Source organism: Pagrus pagrus (genome assembly GCF_965226575.1).
Source record: "Pagrus pagrus genome assembly, chromosome: 3".
Classification (NCBI taxonomy): Eukaryota; Metazoa; Chordata; class Actinopteri; order Spariformes; family Sparidae; genus Pagrus; species Pagrus pagrus.
The window spans coordinates 2,434,421-2,444,251 of NC_140187.1; the positions used below are offsets into that span (position 1 = coordinate 2,434,421).

At 41.3% G+C, this 9,831-nt stretch overlaps 2 protein-coding genes across 2 annotated transcripts in view; both read right to left on the reverse strand.

Moving 5' to 3' along the window:
• Positions 1–8,612, reverse strand: part of LOC311255348 (V-set domain-containing T-cell activation inhibitor 1-like) — a 31,814-nt gene extending 23,202 nt beyond the window's left edge. The window contains exons 1-3 of the mRNA XM_084349760.1: positions 8,266–8,612; positions 2,678–3,010; positions 1,105–1,137 (exon numbers count right to left, since the gene is read on the reverse strand). Coding sequence (XP_084205886.1) covers positions 1,105–1,137; positions 2,678–3,010; positions 8,266–8,359 — 460 coding nt within the window. The 5' untranslated portion in view covers positions 8,360–8,612. The remainder of the gene's footprint in view (positions 1–1,104; positions 1,138–2,677; positions 3,011–8,265) is intronic.
• LOC311255344 (CD276 antigen homolog) overlaps positions 1–9,831 on the reverse strand; it is a 64,478-nt gene that overhangs the window by 36,130 nt on the left and 18,517 nt on the right. The gene's annotated exons all lie outside the window — the stretch shown is intronic.

A 9,831-nucleotide genomic window follows, 5' to 3' on the forward strand; every position in this document is an offset into this window, starting at 1 on the left:
ATCTGATGGCTAATGTCCTCCTGTGTGGCTACACAGCGGTAGTGTCCTGTCTTGGTCACAGTGGTGTTGAGGGTAACGTAGTAACGGCCTCCTCTCTCTGAGACCTGAGGCTCCTCAGCAGGAAGGATGTTTGCGGCGCTGTCCTGCCACTCGACTTTGGGTTTTGGAAAAGCTCCTCGAACTTCACACTGCAGCAGCGACCTGTCCTTTGTTTCATTAACAGTCCTGATGCACGGCTCTGGAGACGCACCTGTGAACATTATAACAACAGCTTATTAGAGTCAGCTAGAAATGTAATTTAATTATTAGCTGCAGTACTAAAGTTAAGAAGAGTAACTAATTATTTTTTTTAATTTTTACTTATAACAAGTTCAATTCAAATGAGAATCACAGCAACGTTTTTATCCTGTTTTCATATGATGAGAAGTTTCTCGTCATTACCAGAAAAGGAGAAACCAGTTGCAAATCTGATGTGATGATGATGTCACTGATTTCTACACCTGCAATGTGTGCTACAACTCTGTGCCCCAGAGACTGTTATATTCAAAACTACACAATACCTTCATTCAAACACACTGTCCTGGATCAGTCTGAGCAAACACAATATGGTAGGTAAGTATGGTAAATATTCTGTACGAGGGCTGTTGGACTCACAGAGCGATATCAAGTAGATCAGACAACAGCTGATAAACACTGCAGATGTAGAGATCAGTAACATCATCACGATCAGGACTCACCACCTATTAATCCTTCTGTCTTCAGAGATAGAGCACTGTACATCTACCAGATATCTAAATCTGCTTTGTTTTTGCAGTGATGATTCAGAAGCTCTCAGTGATTAAATACCACATCTTCAGAGGAAGGTACAAAAGCTTCAAATGTTAAACAACAGTGGTGAACGTTATGGCAAGAGAACCAAATTAAAGCTGGTTCTCTGCTCGATATTTTCAATGTATGAAATCATCTGGATCCTGTCAACCTGCTGCACTGTGAGGACACCACGTCTACATGGAGTTACTGTGTCAAAACCTTTGAGTGATACTGAGGCACAGAGAGTTGTAGCACACCTTACAGGTACAGATCAGTGACATCATCACTCACCCTGGATTTCTCCTGATCGGTCTCTCAAGAGCCGTTCTGAAAGATAAATAACAATATCAGAATCTGTCCGATTGAGGGCAGCAGATGGAATTGATTAAGCAGCACTCATTTTTCCCTGTTTCCTTTTTTACTATGTCGCAGAGTTAGATGATTGACACCACACGCTGCAGTTAGTGCTGGTTAGCTTAGCTTAGCATAAAGACTGTAAGCAGGGGAAACAGTTAGCCTGGCTCTGTCTAAAGGTAAAGTCAGCCTCTAGCAGCACTATGGAGCAGTATTTCTATGAGTGGGTCACTGTGCCTGAGAATATAACAGTGTCACACTGTTGCACTAACCTACAGGTGACCTACCAGTGTCCTGCTGCCAGCATAGAAAACAGGGAAGAAGAAGACAAAGACACCAAGTTACAAACATGCATGTAAACACTGCAGCATATAAAAGCAGCTTTGCAGAATTTTTGGGGGATAGAAATATATTTATTATATCTACATTATCTGGTGATTAATACTGAACTGTTGTTTGTTTACAAGAAGAATCAGGAGTGGTTGGATCATGCAAGAGCAGCAGAAACTGTATTAAACACCTGAGCTGATTACAGGCAGACTGGTTAGTGAGCAGAGACAGACAAGATCTTGTAGGCAGGAAGAAGGCAGACTTGCATGTCATTGATTTTAGTATCTCATTAGGAAAGAAAGAAGAAAAATCCATGAGAAATATTTTTACGTAAACACATTCAAACAACTCTAGTGAGCAGAGACAGGTGATCTGTTTTTCTTTTGCCAAAAATAACTATCTTTGATGCAATATTGTGTTTTAATGGTGTAAACAGAAACTGATCAGCTAAGTCTGGTGTCATAATGTACAGAGCGTCCCAACACTGAGAGAAAAAAGGCCCAATCACCGACCCCTAAAGATCAAATACCATAAAAAAACAAAAACAACATCATGTTTGTTCATCTCTCAATACTCTCTAACTTCTCTACTCTGTCAGTAACTCTCAGCTCCGAGCACACTGAAGATGTTAATCTATAAATAGTTCAATTTTTAAAGAACATAGCACGACAAATACACTAACTGTTATTATTGGTCATTGGCTCAATGACATTGAATAGAGCCGATAATCTGAAGCTACATCAGTTTCACTGAGCGCAGCATCGACACTCTGATGCAGAAGGTGGTGGGATGCACCTTTAGAGCTACACATGAAGAAGACTAGTGAACCAAAAATGTGGTCACCAGTGTCGAAAAAGTGTGAAATGATTGGTTATCTTATCGGCATCAGCCGTGAGAAGCAGGTAATCATCTGTTATCAGTATCAATTGATAATATCAGTAAAAAAAAAATCTTTTCAAATTTGTCTTTAAGTTAGAAAAGATACTGTAGATTTTATTTAAAAATTCAATAATTAATGACAGCATGATAACTAAATGAGATTATCAGGTGTCAACAGGTGTTACTCAATGTAACAGAAGACTAAAAGGACGAAAAGGAAAAATAGACGGTAAAACCTACAATAACAGCTGTGATCCTGAGATCCTGTCATACAGCACATGAACTGTTTAATGAAAGCACTCACCAACAACAAGCTCAATGATGAATGTTTGTCTCGGCTGAAGACGTGGAAAATCGCAGCTGTAGTTCCCGCTGTCAGCCATCTTCGTATTATGGATCTTTATGGAGGCGTTGCCGTTCATCAGTTGATCTTGAAAATGTGAGACTCGACCTTTGAACTGCTCATCTTGACGTGTACTGTTGATATTGTAATATGTGCCTGAATCATACATGAACACCTCCTTCTGACCGTCTTTCTTCCAGTCAAAGAGCTTTCTTGTGATGTCCTCCTTGGTGCTGAGGGAACAGGGTAACACAGCATCATCGTCTTCTTCCACGACCACTTTGACACCTAGACCTGAAAAATAAAGTCAATTTAATCATTATGTTCAACGGAGAGCCGTCAGGTGAAAACATTTGCTCTGAAACACCAGTTTACAAGCATGGTAGTTAGTAACCAAATGATTTATGGCTATAAGTTTTCCTCCACATCACACCTGCTGAAATATTCTCCCTCAGCAGACAGCTTTGATAAATCAGTCTGTGTTATTTCAGTGATGACACCATCAGACCTGGATGACCTGGATATGAAAACTGTGTTTAGAAACCTTTGAAGAGATATTTTCTGATGTGTTTGGAGCTGCTTCTGACCTGCTGCACTGCAGGCTGACAGACCCTCACACTGTCCAGAGAGATATTCACAACGCTGGACAACCTGGAGCCTTTCTTTACACTCTGACTTCTTACTCAGAGAGTTCAGAGTTTGAAACATGTGCATATTATCACAGCGGATGAGACAACACAACACAAACACACTTCTCTTCATTAACAAGAGAAGAATATTGTAAACATGAGACTCTCAGCTGAAACATCACTACTGATTTCTTTAAGTAGCTTTTTAAAAAATTCACAGTTTGAATCAGACTTCATGCCCATAATCAGGGCGTCAATGTTGAAGATATATATCTGTATCAGATTATATGTTGCTCGATATGCACCAGTATGAAATCTTTTCTGGACTATAATCCAGAAGAAAAATATCAGAGTAATTTATAATGATTAAATTCACAGTGACGTTTACTGCCTCAGTGCTCTGATGTCATTTTAAACAACAAAGTTTAATGCAGAACAGTAAAACATCCTGCCTCCATTACATAACTTTGTCACCATTGTTTGATAACCACATCAGAAGGATCACTGCAAAAAATGTGCACATATCAGGTGATATATTAATATCAGAACTTTCTCCTCCCTCATATCAGTATCAGCCCCAAAAATGGAGTATCGCTCGTGCTCTAGTGGGAACCAGTCACTGATCCGGCCCCATGTTATTGCTAAAATCTCATATGACGAACATTTAGATCACTTTACCTGCACATGCTGTGGTTGTTACTTAGTCTTTTTTCAATTTGTACAATGCATGTTAGGACCTGGGTTGAAAATGTTGTCATACTTTCACACCAGAATCACCAGCAGCCTGTTCTAGCAGTCGCTGATGGAGAGCAAAGATTTCTAATTTGTTAGATAACATTTTTGGTGTAAGTTAGTTTTCAGAGCATTTTTTTAAATGATGCTTTTAAAAAGTGATGGAGACAAAAATGGCCATTTGAAACATAAAAGAAACCTGTGCCTATAATTATCAATAATGACAGAAAATAATTATTTTTAAAAACTGAATCTTGAATTAAGTATTTAACTGAAATTTAACCACAGTATTTTGCAACAAGCTGGGAAGCAGGGACGTGCACATGATTATAGAGGGGCAGGGGCCCAAAGTCAGAAAAGGGCAGTATGCGCGCGCACCAATTTTTTTTTTCAGGCCATAGTAACACAATATGTAGATTAATGTACAATTAATAAACAAAGTACTTATAGAAAGCTAACTACTTAGCTGTGTATCCTGTGTAGCTGTGAGTGATATGCAATTGCAATTTATTTTATTAGCTTACAGTAGTAGTAGCAGTAGTAGTTGTAGTTGCATAAATGCAGAAGTATTCATGCAACTACAACTACTACTAGTAGTAGTCTACTACTTGTACTACTAGGGTTAGTAGCAACGAGTCATGACGTCCGAACTGCTAGGCTTAGACAAATATGATATTTTTTCCAAGGTTGCACATCAACACAGCTTGCATAACAAAAAGAAAGCATGGGAGGGCAAGTGCAAACTAGAAATACAGGCTACACATCTAAAAATGTGACAAAACCAAGAAATTACTACTGACTGCTACTGTGAATGTTAGCAGCAACAGCAATGTTTACAACAGCAAAGTCACAATAAACTCAATATCTGGAAGAAGTTTAAGATTTGTGGTGAGTTAAACAGCCCACAGACAGCTGACATATAGATTATTCATAACTCTCATTAACAAGCAGTCAGCTTAACAAACACAAATGGGCGCTTTTCTGAAATATGACTCGTATTTAAGCACGTTGAATAAGTGGAAGGCAACTTTTATAGCCCCCACAGCACTCTCTCCACAGAGCGGAGCCACAGTGGACAGAGAAGCGGCTTTAGGCTCAACACACACAACACCAAGGAACACAAGGAAATGCGTACGGTAGATAACCATGGCGTTTCTATACCGCCGTTTTTTTTTACATCCCTATTCACAACACACAAAAAGGGCACTTTTTAATACGAGGCAAAAAGGGCAGGGGCTCAAGCACCCCTTGGGCCCTATGTGTGCACGTGCCTGCTGGGAAGAGTTTGCATCTTGGAGGTACAGACGGTGAGGCGGTGTCTAAAAACACCACAGCTCTCTAGCAGGAATTTGAACAAATATAAATTCATTGGATATCCACTGATCGCCCTTTAAAGGGTAACTCCACCAATTTTCCACATTAAAGTGTGTTTACAGGTCTTGGGGAGTACTACTGCATATGTGAAAAATTAGTATGAAGCCTTTTGTGGCTCCAGAGGAAGCTGCATGTGATCGATTAACTGCCTCCAGGGATTTCACAAAGGTGTATTTTAGGTAATGTAGGCAGTGGCACAAGGTTTTTAAAAGCAGCCTACTGGTCTAACATTACACACTGCTATAACACTGACTCATTATGGACAAACGATCAAAAGCGATACGGCCAAACCAGAGACATCACCTTCTTAATCCGCTCATTCTTCTTTGTTTTCAAATCTGACAATTAACAGCATGAGGTGTATCTGATAAAACAAGGCAATCAAAATACTAAGAAATACATTTAAACCAGGTATTTACTAAATGCATTACAGGTGTGGACATTTCTCGATTATAAGATGCATCAGGATGCTGAAGTGGAAGATTCTGCATTGATGCAGAGACGGAGCATCATAGCGAGTCTGCAGCCTGCACCGGTCAGCCACAACATGAAAACCGCTGACAGGTGACGTGAATAACATTGATCATCTCATCACAGTGTGATATTCTGCTGGGAAACCTTGGGGGCTGGCATTCATGTGAACTTGACACACACCACCCATCCAAACACTGTTGTGGACCGAGTACACCCCCTCATCACAACAACACTACCCGATGGCAGTGGCCCCCCAGCAGGACAGTGTGCCCTGACACACCACCAACACTGCTCAGGAACAGCTGGAGGAACACAATAAAGGGCCCGAGGTGTTGACCGGGCCTCCAAATCCCCCAGATCCCAATCTGATCGAACATCTGTAAGACTTGCTGGAGCAGGTCTGATCCATGGAGGCACCACCCCCCAACATCCAGGACCCAGAGGATCCACTATAAAACGCCCTGTTGCCAGACACCACAGGACTCCCTCAGAGGTCTTTAAGTCAATGTCTTTACAGGTCAGAGCTGGTTTGGCAGCACAAGGGGAACCTTCGTAATATTAGTCAGGTGGTCATAATGTTATGCCTGATCGGTGTGTGTTGATTGTTGATTTGGTGACACGTTTCTGACACGATGATGTCAGAGGGAGGCAGAGGCCAGCAAAAAAGGGGGTTGAAAAAAAAATAAATAACACCCAGTATTTTGAAAGTGGACATCTAGGCACATGTCGGTTTCTGACCCTGACCGGACGACACACACTGTGTGTGACTTCTGCCCCACAACCATTACTAACTATGTAATAACTGAGCCCAGCGAGTCAACCATGAATTGAGAGGTGTGTGCAGCAGAGTCATGTCTGTGATCTTTGTCACAGTCAATGGATGCCCTGTCTCAGAGCTGCGATGTGAAAATAATATTTTTGTACAGAACACCTGTAATGCTCTGCAGACGGATTAATGTTGTTTTTGTTATGTGTATGTACTGAGGAGGTCACAGAGACTGCTATTGAAATATGCAACTGTTAGACTGTATTCTCTTGTAGTCTGATTATTAAAAGGACTTTCTTAATAAAAAGGGAAGTTAGCTGTGTCAGTTATATAGAAAACTGAGGATGCCATACCAGTGTTTCACACATGATGCTGTGAGACTATGGTGGGTGGACCTCGGACCCTTTAGTGAACTATGGAAGCACGCTCTGCACATTTTAAAGTTAAAAAGATCAATCTGGTGCAACTTGAGAGCAAAATTAAGAGGCTATACCATAAATTACAGCCATACACGAGAAATATACTAAACTAAATCAGAAAATATAACATTTTACAATAATCAAATATAACACAGAGCTTTGGCTACATTTATCAATAATCACAATACAGTTGGACTTTAAAAGCAATGTATATGGTTTGGTAAGGGCATATTTGGAGTTCTGGTGGGCTGGTTATTGGGCTGGTTTTGTAAGACGGACCTGGCAACAATGTGATATCTATTTTACGGCATCTAAAATGATGACTTCGCCCTCTGAAACACTGACGAACAAACTTCAGACCGGTCATATTAAAAGGTGCACTACAGAAATGTTAATGAGAAGAGGAAGATCTTCATTGACTGAACAACCTTATTTAACCTAAACAAACTCTCTTTGTTCCCAGGACTGAATAAACTGAATGAACAAACTGACCTTAAAGTGAAACACAACTTATACTGTTTTACTGTGTTTATATGTGGCGGACCCTGCCACCTTTCTAGCTTCACACAGTGTTCTGGGACCTTATTCTCCTCTGAGAGCAGCTTGTTACTCACTGATAGAATAAATAAATATTTCTCTTTGTATTATCACCTCATTAATGTTGTAAATATTAAAATTCAGAGTTTGGATTTCTTCTCTAAAACCACATCGTGTCTGTTTAAAGAATAAAAACATGTGATAAAACATTGATGACTTCAAATTCATTCACTGTAGACAGGGTAATTCCTTGTGAACAGCACGTTACAGTTCATCAACATGGCAGAGCCGAGCAGGGCAGGGCTGGGCGGACGGGGTGAACCATTCACAACACCACTGCATGTCTGCATCTGGTTGTAAAACCCAGCAGTGCTGATACAGCTGTGATACAGAGCTAGCAACACGCCTCACCCGTTAGCTGCCTCGTATCCTTAACGACTAACGTTTCCCCTCACAGTCCGATACACAATCAGTTCTGAGGTGATTCTGATGAGAACAATTATGTGTTAAATGACCATCACTGTCACAGTATGACGTGACGTCAGGCGAAGCTGTGACTACAGCTGCACCTCGGAGAGAAACTGAGCTGTAACTTGGTGTAAATCCACTTTTTCTTACCGTGTTGGTGTCCGAGTATTTTCCCAGCCGACATCAGCAGGCAGACACCGACCAGCAGCCTCTCCAGAGCCGGTAGAGGTTTAAATCCCGACATGTTTTCCCGGTGCGACAGCTACAGTAGCTCAGAGCAGCAGGCTGTGTTTAACTGGCGGTGCTAGTCGGCGCCCCGCGGACTACAGAAACTAACTAACTGAGTTATTTGAGGTTAACTGTCGTGAATAAAGTGTTGCTGGGTAACAGCAGCTCCTCAACACCTGTACCAGGTGAGAATAATCCAAAAGGCTTCCTGCAAACGTTACAAGTTAACAGTGATAACGACAGACGCAACCTGGGGACGAGTTGGTGCGGTTCGACTCACCGCTCCTACTGACAGAGCAGCAGCTGAGCAGAATCAAGGGGAGGGACTGAAGGAGCAGAGTGTTGCCCCTCCTCCCCTGGTTCAGCTGGTTGTAATGTTGTGTTTCTGTAAAATGTATTGTTGTAAAGGAGCACTGTGTAGTTTGTGAGAAGAAGTTCAAACTCAGAATTTTAATATTTATAATATGTCAACACGCTGTGGTTCGTCCTGTCTGTCCTGCTGCTTTATCTTGCTGTCCAATGGCGAATTCGCTCAACCAATTATATTCGGGATACAATGATTGACATGCCCCCCCAGGCCCGCCCCCTTACTGACAAACACCGTCCACTGAAAAACTCACTCGCGCGAGCAGGGGAAGTACTGCGAGCGGACTCTGCCCACGCGCGAGCTGTTTCTCTGCTACAGTGTTGCTCGAGGGGCAGAGATGCAGGATACAAAATAGCTCGCGAGTGCTTTGAATTGCGGGCGCGCGGATCCAATTAGCGCGCGCGCAAGTCTCATTGCGCGATTTATGTCAGTACTCAGCCCCTGAATTTGGACACAGCCGATATCTGCTCACCGTCCCCAGCTGTCAGTCTGTGTTCAGTCCAACATCAGTTAAAGGAGCCTCTGACTCAGGAGAGGAAGATTTTCATTGGCTGATTTTATTTCTGCTAAATGAACAAACTCTCTTTGTTCTCATGACTGAATAAACTGAACAAACAAACTGACCTTAAAGGACAACATAGTTTATACTGTTTTACTTTGTTTACATGTGGCGGACCCTGCCACCTTTCTAGCTTCAAACAGTTCTGGGACCTTATTCTCCTCTGAGAGCAGCTTGTTACTCACTGATGGAAACAGTTTGTGTTATTACCTCATTATTATTGTGAATATTAAAATTATGAGTTTGAATTCCTCCAAAACTACACAGCGCCTCTTTAAAACACATCATATTTCCCAATCATCTCTCAGACTTTTACACATTAACCTGAATGTTTTTGATCTCTATTCCTTCTGCATCAGCACGTGTCTCCCTCTCTGAGTTATATTTATTACAGTGCATATTAAGAGCAGATGAAAATAATTTGGCTACATTGGCTGTGTTCACTGTGATGAATACTACGACTCACCATGAAATCTCCAGACCTATGAAAGTGTTACAGATATAATTATTTTTCTTCTTTAACTGTCTTGTCCTGTCTTTGTTTTGATTTAGTTTTTGTACT